This window comes from Seriola dumerili, unplaced genomic scaffold (assembly GCF_002260705.1).
Source record: "Seriola dumerili isolate Sdu_G_001 unplaced genomic scaffold, Sdu_1.0 BDQW01000565.1, whole genome shotgun sequence".
Taxonomy (NCBI): Eukaryota; Metazoa; Chordata; class Actinopteri; order Carangiformes; family Carangidae; genus Seriola; species Seriola dumerili.
Genome location: NW_019174820.1, coordinates 122,850 through 136,737, shown reverse-complemented (window position 1 = coordinate 136,737; position 13,888 = coordinate 122,850). Strand labels below are relative to the sequence as shown.

Sequence of the window (13,888 nt, the reverse complement as noted above, 5' to 3'; positions counted from 1 at the left end):
AGAGCAGACAAACATATTAAAACCTGAACACCAGTGTGTGTGTGTGAGTGTGTGTATGGACTGCAGCTGAGGAACCAATCAGTTTGGTCCTCTACATGTTTGGAGAGTGTTAGTATGCAGAGTAGAGTGTGTGTGTGTGTGTGTGTGTGTGTGTGTGTGTGTGGGTGTTAGTGTGAATGTAAAGTGACTTTTTGTGAAACCTTGAGAAAACAGCAGCTTCAGCAGTTTATTCAACATGGCTTCAGTCAAACACTGAAACACATAAACACACATTTACCGAGTACGTGTACTTCAGTGCAGTACTAGAGGTACATGTAGTTTACTGGAGTATTTCCATTGTATCCTTTGTTATTATACTTGTACTGCATTTATGTGATAAATGAAGTTGTCAGTTTGTATGCAAATTATGATTTTACAAACAACTAAAGACCACAACCTGTACTTATTACATCAGTACTCAGTAGATATTACTACATCATTACATCAGGAATCAGTAGGTATTACTACATCATTACATTAGTACTCGGTAGTTATTACTGCAACATTACATCACTACATCTGGACTCGGTAGTTATTGCTACATTACTCAATCAGTACTTGGTAGTTATTACTATATCACTACATTGATACTCATTAGCTATTTCTATATTACTACATCGGTACTTGGTAGTTATTACTATATTACTACATCAGTACTCAGTAGTTTTTACTATATTAATACATCATTACATCAGTACTCACCAGTTACTACTACATTATTACATCAGTACTCAGTAGTTCTTACCACATTATTACAAATGGTTTAATTCAGATCAGCTTTCTAGGCGTCTGAGTATTTTAGCTTTAATTCTTCATTCCAGTATTTCATTTAGTGAGTCAGTGTTTGGTTGTTGTGTTTGGGTTTCACTGTAGTTATCAGCTGTAGTCTTGCTGTTATTTTCATTGAAGTTTAGCTGTTGTTGGTTGTTTAGTTTTTGCCAAAGCAGCTGCACAGATGTGTTTCAGGCAGAAACCAGATGTCTGATGAAGCTTCATCTGTTTCTTTTAAACCCACAGTTTGACTGAGTTGTTAAAGTTGTTAAAGTTAAATTTAAATTTTAAGTTTTTAGAGAACATGAAGTCAGAGCAGCTTCCTCACGTTTGTCACAGTGATCCTGTGAAATTAATCTGAGCAGCGTTTCTGTTTAAAACAGGAGAGTTTAAGAGACGAACCTTAAATCAACAGAAGAACTAAAAGGCAGACTGATCTTCAATTAGAGACATGGACGAGGAGGAGGAGGAATCCTTCAGAGACGTTGAAACGAGCTGTAAACTGGACTCAAAAAGGACTTTTCTGTAACACAGAGTAAAAGCTGTTCATTAAAACATTCATTATGTTTTAATATAATTAGATTTAGTTTAAACCACATTGAACTCGTTCATTCTTTACTTTCTTACTGTAACAAAGCTGCATCACCTTCAGCTACTGACCACAGACATGAATGAAAAATCATTATTTTATTTCAAATAAAGAAAAAATAATTTGTCCATCACTCCATCATAGCATCATATGTAACACACAATAGCATGAAAGAAACAGCTGATTACAATGAGAATTAGTTCCATCATCTTAATTATATATTTCCTGATTACACTTCAACACAAAAATGAACCAAAAATGAAACACTTCAAACTGTAATGCTTTAAGGATTTTCTTTTTGGGTTTACATTAGTTTAAGATACTAAACAAAGAATATAAAGAAAAAAGGAGAGAACCTTCTGTAGGTTGATCATCACTGATATACATAATAAAACGATTATAAAGACTAATAATAACAGAGCTGCAGGTTTGTTCACTAAAGAAAAGCCTGAAGGAAGATAATAAAGTTAATTGATATAAAAGATCAGATGACGGCTCGGAGGCTTCCTGTCCCGACCTTCTTCCTCAGAACCTCGACCAGACGCTCCAACCTGAGGAGGAGGAACAGGAGAAAAGATGTCACTCTAACATTGTCAGAAACGGAAAATATAGAGAACACCTGATGCTTACATACACGTGGTCCTCGTGTGACTACAATCACAGGACAAGCCTGCAGGAGGCCTGGAGTTTGGAGGGAGGAGGGGAAAGACAGGACAGAGGAGTGATGGGAGGGACAGGAATGTATGAGGGAGTAGGGATCAGCCAGAATGCTCCCACAGTGGGGAGGTGCTAAATGTTTGTACAGGATAAAAACCATCAGTCCACATCTATGAACCGCTGGTCTTAGGTGGTCTGTCTAGGCCATGTCTCCATCCACACTGACTGAGGATCTTCTACCTGCAGCACAACAGCTGTGAAGACGAGGGTGTCAACATATCTGCCACTGACCTAGTTACTACCTGCAGTGATTATGCTTCTACCTGTAGTGATGATGCTTCTACCTGCAGTGATGATGCTTCTACCTACAGTGATGACATTTCTACCTGCAGTGATGATGTATCTACCTGTAGTAATGACATTTCTACCTGCAGTGATGATGCTTCTACTTGTAGTGATGACATTTCCACCTTCAGTGATGATGCTTCTACCTGCAGTGATGATGTATCTACCTGTAGTAATAACATTTCTACCTGTAGTGATGATGCTTCTACCTGCAGTGACGATGCTTCTACCTGCAGTGACGGTGCTTCTACCTGCAGTGATGATGCTTCTACCTGCAGTGATGATGCTTCTACCTGTAGTGATGATGCTTCTACCAGCAGTGATGATGCTTCTACCTGCAGTGATGATGCTTCTACCTGCAGTGATGATGCTTCTACCTGTAGTGATGATGCTTCTACCTGTAGTGATGATGCTTCTACCTGCAGTGATGATGCTTCTACCTGCAGTGATGATGCTTCTACCTGTAGTGATGATGCTTCTACCTGTAGTGATGATGCTTCTACCTGCAGTGATGATGCTTCTACCTGCAGTGATGATGCTTCTACCTGCAGTGATGATGCTTCTACCTGCAGTGATGATGCTTCTACCTGTAGTGATGATGCTTCTACCTGCAGTGATGATGCTTCTACCTGCAGTGATGATGCTTCTACCTGCAGTGATGATGCTTCTACCTGTAGTGATGATGCTTCTACCTGCAGTGATGATGCTTCTACCTGCAGTGATGACACTTCTACCTGTAGTGATGATGCTTCTACCTGCAGTGATGATGCTTCTACCTGCAGTGATGACATTTCTACCTTCAGTGATGACGCTTCTACCTTCAGTGATGATGCTTCTACCTGCAGTAATGATGCTTCTACCTGTAGTGATGACATTTCTACCTGTAGTGATGACATTTCTACCTTCAGTGATGATGCTTCTACCTGCAGTAATGATGCTTCTACCTGTAGTGATGACATTTCTACCTTCAGTGATGACATTTCTACCTTCAGTGATGATGCTTCTACCTGCAGTGATGATGCTTCTACCTGTAGTGATGATGCTTCTACCTGCAGTGATGATGCTTCTACCTGCAGTGATGACATTTCTACCTTCAGTGATGATGCTTCTACCTTCAGTGATGATGCTTCTACCTGCAGTAATGATGCTTCTACCTGTAGTGATGACATTTCTACCTGTAGTGATGACATTTCTACCTTCAGTGATGATGCTTCTACCTGCAGTGATGATGCTTCTACTTATAGTGATGATGCTTCTACCTGCAGTGATGATGCTTCTACCTGCAGTGATGATGCTTCTATCTGCAGTGATGATGTTCCTACCTGTGGTGATGACGTGTACCTCAGGTGACCACATTACTAGCTGCACTGTGGCCATGTGCACATATAGTGTTCCTACATGCAGTGCCATGTTCTTATTAGCAGACATTCCTATAAACACTGTTGATTGTAATCTGGGTGGAAATCAGTGAAGTTCTCTGGCTAACACAGAGAATGGCTGACAGCCTGAGAGGAAGAGAAAAAGCAGGAAACTGAGATGAAGGCGAAATGAAGAAGGGAGGAGTTAGAAAAATGACCCTGGATGACTTTCGTACAGTGAGGCTCTCTCTCTCTCTCTCTCTCTCTTTCTCTCTCTCTCTCTCTCTCTCGCTCTCCAAACCAAATTAAACTTCCCTTCTCTAATAACCAGCAGATTTCTATCGCCCCCCTCCCCTCCAGAGAGCAAATATTCCTCTCTCCACTATTCAGAAACTTGGGAGGCTCTTCAGAGCCGGCCGCCCCCCCGCTGGCAGCCAAATTAGAGCAGAAAGCCGCGGGTTTGAGCCCAGGAGGATGGCGCAGGACGCAGACGGACGACTTAAGCTGTTTTCATCATGAATCTCATCCCTTCATCTTCAGGCTGATGAGATGAGAAGCAGCAGAAGAAGAAGTCACGTTATTCAGCATCAGACCGTCATCCTGCACGAGTCGAAATCTGAAGGATTAATTCTTCCTCATCAACTTGCCGGCAGAGACACTCACACCGATGTCGGCTGAATATGAATCATCACAACCAAATCTCTTTAGTCCCACACGCTTAAACAGTCTTTGAACACATCCCAGAGTGTCTGATAGCTGCTGTTAGATACAGCAACATGTTTCCAATGACAGGAAATGCCACTGATTCTCACACTGGTTTCCCACCGTTTGTGGCCAGGATAACAAAAAACAGGGTGTGACCAGTTTCTGTTCAGAACAGCTGAAATGATCCAGTGAGTCCCAGGGAAAAAAAATCACAAAGTCTGAAAATCAGACGTCAGTTTGTGTGGAAGAGAAGTACTTTCCGATGCTCTGGTTTTTGGTTTCTGCTGACTCCTTCTAGTGGATGATCTTAAAAAAAACCTGAGTTGTGTTTCAGATTTGAAATGATTAACCAGTGTTTTACCACCGCAACAGTCTAACAAGTCCACAAGGGTGGGACTAACGAACTATTAACTAATCAGTGTCAAAAAAGTAAACAGGTCTGACTCGTTATCAGTGCTGTCTGATTGAAGAGGGAGGGCCTGGAATCCACAGGTGAGTCACACCTGAGGCTACATCTACACTACTACGTTTTAATTTTAAAACAGTGTTTTCAAACTAAAACGATCTCTGTCCAGACTGTCACACCTGAAAACACATACATACCTTAGCAATCACCTACACTGAGCATGTGCAAGCCAGTGTAAACAGGAAGTAGATCGTCTCCTCTGCAGTAAATCCTCTGAAGGAGGAACAGCAGAGACAGTTGTAGCATTAAAACAGAGAATGTAAGTGAACAACAGCTGCTAGCAAAGACAACAAGGTCAGTAACACTGTCATTCATTATCATGTTGTATTCCATGGGTGTGACCTCATCGTTCCAAAGGTCTCAGCCTGAGACAAACAGGATCCTCACACTGCAACATGCCGAGCTGTGCTCTGATGATCTGAGACTGACGAATATGATAATAGAATATTTTTATAAAAGAGAAGAAACAGCAGACGAGCTGCAGGAGCTTCTGCAGCAGCTGCACCAGCTCGTCCGTCAGTGTGGACTTCAGGGACTGTAAGGACAAATGAGTGTTGGGAACAATGAGCAGGTGCTCAGTGAGCTGCTGCTTCCTGGTGGTTCAGGGTTTCTTCATCCACTGGAAACAGTAAGGAGCCCTTTAGTAAATCCTGATTTGGGCAGACCCACATGATCAACATGGATGTTTCATTATCACAATGTCCAGCTGTTATCAACACATTTGTGTTTCTGTTGTCATGAAGATCTTTTATGATATTAACCAGGTACAGGTGACGTACATCGGCTCACCACCGGCTCTGTGTTGGCAAACAACTTTAATGTTTAACCCATTGGTTCCAACTCATGCTCACATCCAACCTCGTGGCTAACAGAGGCTAAATAATGCTAATACGTTGTCAGAGCAGTTTTTATGAAGGATGGAACATTCAGGACTGAAAACAGATGAGCCTCAGATTTTCTTCATCTGTCCATTCATCATCTGTCTCTTCCTGTTGCTAACCAGCTATCTATTCTGATTCTCCAGTTTTTGCCATGGATGAAATGTGTTAGCAACAATCTCACTGAGACAGTATACAAGTATACGACAAAATAAGTCATCATTGGACATCATTATCATCAAAGTTTCTATCATGGAGTTTTTGGCTTTTATTTTGACAGGGACAGTGAGAGAGAGATAGGAAAGTTAGGGAAGAGAGAGAGAAGATGACGTGCTGCAAAGGGCCCGAGTTGGATTCAAACTTGGGTTGCTGTGGCAATGACTGAGCCACTGGGTACCCCACATCATTTTGTTTTAAAACACTATATATATATATGTAAGTATAATCTATAATAACATACTATTATATATAATATACACAGACACACCAGACACAAACACACACACACACACACACACACACACACACACACACACACACTAGGGCTGGGCGATATGGAAAAACTTTTTTTTTTATAAAATATATTAAATGTTCCTTTTGAGAGATGTAAAGATATCATGAGGTTAATCTGGTTTAAATATTATTTATTTTCGGTCAGAAGTTGAACATGACAAATATACTGTAGAACATTATACAACTGTATTTCAAATAAATAAAATAGGTATATATTATAAACTAAAATCATAATTCTGACCAGTCAAAAGCTTCGTCTAGGACTGTAAAGTCTTGCATTGTGCGTGCTCTAGAGGATGGCACTGCTTCAGATAGTAAAAAAGATTAGTGGTATTAACTGTCTTTGTGGGAACATGCTTTCAACACAATTTGAAGTCCACGCTGCTCTGCTTCTTATCGGACTTTAATTAGCCAAAGTATCTCCACACTACCGAATTCCTCTGACCCTTCTTTTCAACGACGTCCTCGTCCTTTGAGCTTTGGGCTGTGTCCGTTGGGGTGTTCTCTTCGGTAATGCTGTCGCTCGAGTTTTCATTGACATTTTCTGTCGTCATCTTCTCTTTTATCTCTCTCCCACCCCCGACGTACTGGTGGGCACGGCTGCAGTAGCCCAAACATTGGGACGTGTGCCGGAGACTGCTGCTACTCCAACGCTCTGTGCTGTGTGCATCAACCTAACCTGGCGTGGCTGTAAATCTATTCCAGCCACATGATTTGCTTGGTGCAGCGCTATTCTCATTATCATTGGCTGTTTGTGTTTTCTGTCAAAACATGGATGAATGAGTTCTATCGGCTTTCTATCGACCATGTCTTATATTTCTATCGTGGAAAAGTTATTTTCCGATAATTATCTTTATCGTTTTATCACCCAGCCCTAACACACACACACACACACACATATATACAGTGTGTATGTATTTATATATATATATATATATATATATATATATATATTCATATATATATACACATACATTATAATTACATCTTTTCACCAAAATACTACTACTGTTTTGCAAATGATTTGTCGGCCCACCTTGAATATCTCTGCAGCCCACCAGTGGGCCCCAGCAAAATTATTACAATAGTTAATGAACGTTCTGACATTAGATTGATCACAGCAGCTCTAACTGTTTAGTTCAGATCCACTGAAGAACCAAACCCAGACCCTGACCCGACACCCAGACACTGTTGGACACACGACTGGTGTGTTGTATGTAAAGGTAGAACCTGACCTGCGGACTCTCTCGCCGGCCTCTCGCTCCGCCTCCTGACAGCGCTGAAGCTCCGCCTCCACGCTTTGCTTTTCCTTTGATAGCTGCTGCAGCTGGACCAGCAAGGGTGGGGTCTGAGGGGGCAGGGCCTCAGGAGATAGAGCTTCTGACGAACTCATTGAAGAGACACCATCAGCTGGCAGCGAGGGAGGGGGGGTGAGGAGGTGTTGAAAGCTGAGGGAGGAGTAAGACCAGAGGATCAGTCAGTGATAGCGTCATCTCTGTGACATCACTGCGTCATAACTGTTCAAAAAAAGTTTTGAGCTGAATGTTGAACTCATGAATGAAGATGAGTCTGTGACGGACAGATGTCTCACTCTGACAAGAAAAACAGTGATCTGCTTCATCGCACACTGAGAGCTGATGGATAATCAATCAGCTGTGGTACTGATATGTCTGGCGGGGGCGGGGTGGGGGGGTGGGAGGTGGGTTAATTAAAGGTAAACAGAACAGACAGACAGCAGAGGACAGAACAAAGGACGTAGTTCACCTAGTTCAGGTCAGACTTGAGTCTGAACGCTGAAGCTTTCTTCTTCATTATTTGGTGTCCGTGGAAACCATCAGACATGTGGAGTTACCAGTTCACCTGTCTCCTACATTTCCCATGAGCACTGGGTCCTGACGAGTCAGACATACTGGCTCCTGTGACCTGGACTAACCTGGATCCTGAGCAGCTTTAAACCAGATCTATCGTCTCCATGGTGACACATCTGTCATCCAGTGAGCTCCTAAACCAACAGGCAGCAGGTCAGAGGTCAGAGGGGGGTCAGTCTGCTCCTGACCTCATCAATGAAGTTTCAGTCAGAAACAGATGTTTAATATGAAAGAACCATCTGATCCACGGCTGTCAACCTGAGGGGGGTCAGCTGAGATCCAGATCCAGATACAGACTGAGGCAAAGACCAGAAGAGATCCAGCAGTAAACGTGTAGAGATTCACCTAAAACCAACTGAGACCCGGAAGACATCTGGATCCACCAGAGACCAGTCCTGTGGAGTCTGTGGACAGGAAGTGATGTGTTTTACATCAACAGAAGAAGAGGAGGTTCTAAATTTGTACCTGGTGCGCTGATCTGTAATGTGTTCACCCTTAACTACTCATCAATCTGAGTATTGATAATTGACTGTTTCAGTAGAAATGATGAACTGATCAGTTCAAACAGACCTCACCCACACTGTTAACCTCAGTTTGGTTTCCAGTTTTTTAACGAGGTTACAGTGTAATTTTGGTTTTAATTTCTTTAAACTGTAAAGGTGCAAATTTTGTACTTTCCTCTTTTACTCCTCTGTCTTCTGAATAAAGCTTAGCTCAGCATCCAACCTGCTCTGTATTTGTCTTTTATACTCAAGTCTACATGCATATACTAGAATCACCTCCTCATGGTTGTATCCCTAGTTCCAAGTTACATCCCTGTTTATCCAGAGTCATATAAAATATGAACTATTTGTGTGAAACTGTCATAATTGCTGTGTGTGTTTTCTGAGGTCACACTGACCTTGACCTTTGACCTTTGATCACCAAAGTCTAATCAGTTCATCCTTGAGTCCAAGTGAAGATTTGTGCAAAATTTGAAGGGATTCCCTTGAGGAGTTCTGGAGACATTGCATTCACAAGTCCAAAATCATGTTTTGGGAGGTCACCAAGCCCTTGAGCTTTGAACTTTGACTTTTAGCCACCAAAGTCGAATCAGTTCTTCCTTGAGTCAAGGTGAACATTTTCACCAAATTTGAAGAAATTCACTTAAGGTGTTACAGAGATAGTGCTCTCACAAGACTGCTTTTTGTGAGGTCACCGTGACCTTGACCTTTGACCTAAAACCCACAAAATCTAATCAGTTCATCCTTGAGTCCCAGTGAATATTTGTGCCAATTTGAAGAAATTCCATCACAGCGTAAGGCTGTGGAGAGAAGAAGGAGGTCTTATTTTTTAGTCATGTTTGTGGAAAATAACACGCCACAGTAAAAATGTAATGTTACATAACTTACTTTCTTGGGTTTTATTTCTTATATATCTGGTTACTGCGTCACCTGTCTAACAATAAGATTATAACATACAGTCATAGGTTATGTCCACACTGCTACGTTTTTGTTTTAAAACAGCTTTTGTAAATGCTAACACACCTGAAAACACACATCACATGACCATTCAGTACACTGAGCATGTGCCAGCTGGTGTAAACAGGAAGTAGATTGTCTCCTCTGAAGGAGGAACAGCAGACACAGTTGTAGCATTAAAACAGAGAATGTAAGTGAACAACAGCTGCTAGCAAAGACAACAAGGTCAGTAACACTGTCCTTCATTATCATGTTGTATTCACTACTGGTAGTCCAGGCTGATGAGAGCCAATCAGGAGAGACTGTGGGTGTGACCTCATCGTTTACATGGTCTCAGTTTCTGTCCATCCAGATACAACACAACCCTAGAGTTTTCAAAATAAAACAGGTTCAGCAGCAGCGTTTCTAAAAGTCTTGGTTTTGCTTTAAAGTTTTTGATTGACATCTCCGGAGTCGTGTAGATGGAGGAGGAAACGTAGACTCTCTAAAACCTCAGAGTGGGGCCAATGAACTAAACAGGTGTGTTCCTTCACACCTGTGCTGCTACAGTAGCTACCTGTTGTATTTAACTGATATATTACGATATTTTAGAAACTGAATTCTAACACAACTGTTAATTGATCATTAAAAGTTATAATAATAACTAACATTTCATCTACAGATTCACTCTACCTGTCTACAGTGTGTTAATGCAGATGTTTAACTGGAACAATTTTTAAAGCACATTTTTCAGATCTGATTAAATCGAGTTTTCAGGCTTTAGGGGAAAAGTTTTCATATTCCAAATAAAAACAGTAAACTTCAATCCGTCTACTCCATATTTAGTTTGAATTATTTGATGCATCTGTGTGAAGACTGACCACAGTTTGTGTGTTGATGGGCTGGTTCAAACAGCAGGGTTAACAGGCTGGTTCGTGATTGGACAACTGAAGGCGTGAGCGGTAGACCTCAACTAATCATCATCATCATCATCTTGTGTCATCGCTGACAGTCACATGACTGTTCTGGAAACATCAGAGGACAGAGCTGTCCACAAACTCAGGCTTCCTGCTTTTCAATAGTCTGACCTGTGATCGGCTCGTTGCGCCTGTAGCTCCGCCTCCAGCCGCCACCTGTCATCCAGAGCACCATCCTTCTCTCTCTGAAGCCTCAGCAGCTCCTCCTGAAAAAACCCAGATCAGTCCACATCAGCAGTGTTACAGACAACAGATCACCTGTGATGATGAGGATGATGGTGATAATGATAAAAGGACAAACAGGAATCTCTCTCTCAAATTAAATCGAAGGCAACTGGACTTGTATTTGTCTGTGGAAGACGTTTCGCCTCTTATCCAAGCGGCTTCATCAGTTCATCATGTATTGGTCTCTCTAGTCCGCACTAGTCTGACTAGTGCGGACCTGACTATGACCTGGACGAATGAGAACATTTACAGACAGAGAAACAGGAAGAGCATGCTGACATTTTCAACACAACAGAAAGCTGTTCAGTTTAACCGATGAAAACAGAGCACACTCTCTGTGTCACAGTGTGTAAAGCTGTGCTCTGATTGGCTGTAAACCCTGTCAATCATGAACTATAATTGAATTCACTGTGAAGATTTAAAACCATTAAAGTCACACACTCTTGTGTTTTTGGAGCTGAGTTAATTGTCCGTTTGTTAATTGTGTGTGTGAACTGTGTCTCTGTTGAAGAAGAGATCAACATGTTGATCTCAGGGAGACTGTCTGTTTAAATAAAGGACTAATTAACTAACAGGAGTGTCAACACTCTTCATAACGAGGATTGGATTTTATCAGCGTGTATTTCGCTCCTGGTTTATTAAAGCGGCAGCTCATTACACAGTCAGCTCCTGGACTGAACCTGAGACTCAAACTCCAGGTGCATTCTGGGAAGAAAAGAGAGCTCAGCACCTGCAGTACTATTTATTTTATTATTAATTAATTAATTAATGATAATGTAGTGATATTTATTGGAGTGATGTAATATGAAGTGTAAAACACAGCAGCAGGTGGAGGTGGTGGTGTTCACCTGTATTCATCTGATCACTGGTCAACAATCATCCTGTCTGTGATCAGCTGATTGGAAATGATGAGATTCACTGTTATATATCAATCAATAATAATCAACTGTTACAGAATAATCACACATGTACTAAATGTTTCCTCCTCATGACAACTGTTCTGTTCACACTTGTTCTCTCTGTGACTTAAATTCACTGTGATAACGCATCAAGCCCCGCCCCCGCCCAACAGAACGCCACAGGAACCTTAAAACATCTGAGTGAAGGTGAAAGAAAGGTGGAGTCCTTCAGTAGCTCCTATATCCACATGTCTCCTATCACCTCACCACCTACCACCTCCCACCTCCTCTTCACCTCCCTCTCACCCAGCTGCTGGTGCTGCTGCAGGGTTTGAACCTGTGGACCGACAGTTACGGACGGTGTATCTCACTGTGTCTTTGGTCAAACTGTGTGGAGGTCAACTCCAGCAGGGATTACAGACCTGATCCTGACCTCCTCCTCCTCCTCTATGCTAATGAGAGCCATCAAGGTCTCTGAGTTTAAAGTGAGACATCAAAAGAGAGACCAAACCCAGAGAGTCAATATGTGTCTTCTCCAGCCGGGCCGGAGGAGACGCTTCAAAAGAGCCGCCCCACTTATTAATCAGAATCATTTCCAAATGAGCTGATCAGTACGCAGGAGCGTCGCCGAGGTGACCTTTAACATGAGGAGTTAAGGTCAATGAAAGAGGGGGCGGTGGGTGGGTGGGTGGTGGTGGTGGTGGTGGGGGGTAATAAAACTAACCTGCCCGGACCTTTAACATGAAGAGTTAAGGTCAACAGCAGAGGAGGGTGGGTAGAAGAGGAGGGCATTCAGGATGTGGAGGGGGAGCTTTAATTAGCATAGAGGAGGAACAGGATTATGGGGGAGGGCAGGAGGCCTTTAGGATGTGGAGGTGAGGATGGCAGAGGGGGAGTAGAGAAGGAGTGAATGACCTTTAACATGAGGAGTTAAAGGTGCAGTTCATAACAAATCAGCCCCCAAATTCAGCCCCCCAGGAAGTACTTACAGTACTATGACTAGTGCTGCAGCTACTACAGCTTTTACTAAGACTACCACCGACACTACTACAACTAATACTGTTGTTAACTACTACACTTCAACTATTAAATCTATCAAAAATTAAAATACTTCCAACAATCTCCTTTTAGTGCTTATTGTCCAGCTGCCACTTCATCCCCTTTAAAAAATAAATTTTAGTTGATATTTCAACACTTCAAGTCCTCTTACAGCCAACACTTTAGGTTCTCTTACTAATGACACTTCAAGTCCTCTTACTGCTAACACTTCAAGTCCTCTTACAGCCGACACTTCAAGTCCTCTTACAGCCAACACTTTAAGTCCTCTTACTAACAAAACTTTAAGTCCTCTTATTAACAACACTTCAAGTCCTCTTACAGCCGACACTTTAAGTTCTCTTACTAATGACTCTTCAAGTCCTCTTACTGCTGACACTTCAAGTCCTCTTACTGCCGACACTTTAAGTCCTCTTACTAATGACACTTCAAGTCCTCTTACTGCTAACACTTCATCCACTAATGTTTCAAACTTTTAGCACTTAAAGGTGCAGTGTAACTTTGGGTCTTCAGTTTACACTTGAACTGGCACCAGTTTGTTTCCTTCAATGAAAACTGACATTTCGACTCCTTTCAGCTTCACTTAGTATTCATAGTCAAGCTCGCACTTCATTCAGTGTCCACCTTAAATTTAACCTCTTCCAGCACTTGTGGAAGGAAACACTTTAGTTTCTTTCAGTGCTTCAACTAATTTTGTTCTCAGAGCTTCATCTTTTCTAGTTTTACCAGGCTGGTGGTTTGGTTCTACAGGTCCAGTTTAAGAGTAAAGGTCTGGTTTAAAGATCCAGTTTAATGGTCTGTTGGTTTGGTTCAAGAGTGTTTACGTTGTTGAGATGTTTAGTGTGATGTGATCAGCCTCCTCCTTGTCTTCCTCCTCCTCCTCCTCCTCTTGCACTTGTTGTATCATTGCCTCCATTCTCCAACAATATGTAGATTAAACTTCATCGGGGATTTGACCATTTATGGTTAAATGTGGGAGTGTTGTGGGCGGAGCATGAGGCTCGCCAAAGTGGCACATTTTCAAGTTGATTGTGATTAATAAAGAGAAATTGTGTGGAGGTGTGCATGTGCACAGTTTCAGTCTGGATCCTCCACCGTTTCAT

General features: G+C 42.0%; 1 protein-coding gene across 1 annotated transcript in view; it reads right to left on the bottom strand.

The window, feature by feature from the left end:
* Positions 1–1,528: 1,528 nt before the first annotated feature.
* The window catches only part of mipol1 (mirror-image polydactyly 1), a 47,207-nt gene continuing 34,847 nt past the window's right edge, over positions 1,529–13,888 (bottom strand). The window contains exons 13-15 of the mRNA XM_022764713.1: positions 10,717–10,811; positions 7,557–7,769; positions 1,529–1,950 (exon numbers count right to left, since the gene is read on the bottom strand). Coding sequence (XP_022620434.1) covers positions 1,884–1,950; positions 7,557–7,769; positions 10,717–10,811 — 375 coding nt within the window. The 3' untranslated portion in view covers positions 1,529–1,883. The remainder of the gene's footprint in view (positions 1,951–7,556; positions 7,770–10,716; positions 10,812–13,888) is intronic.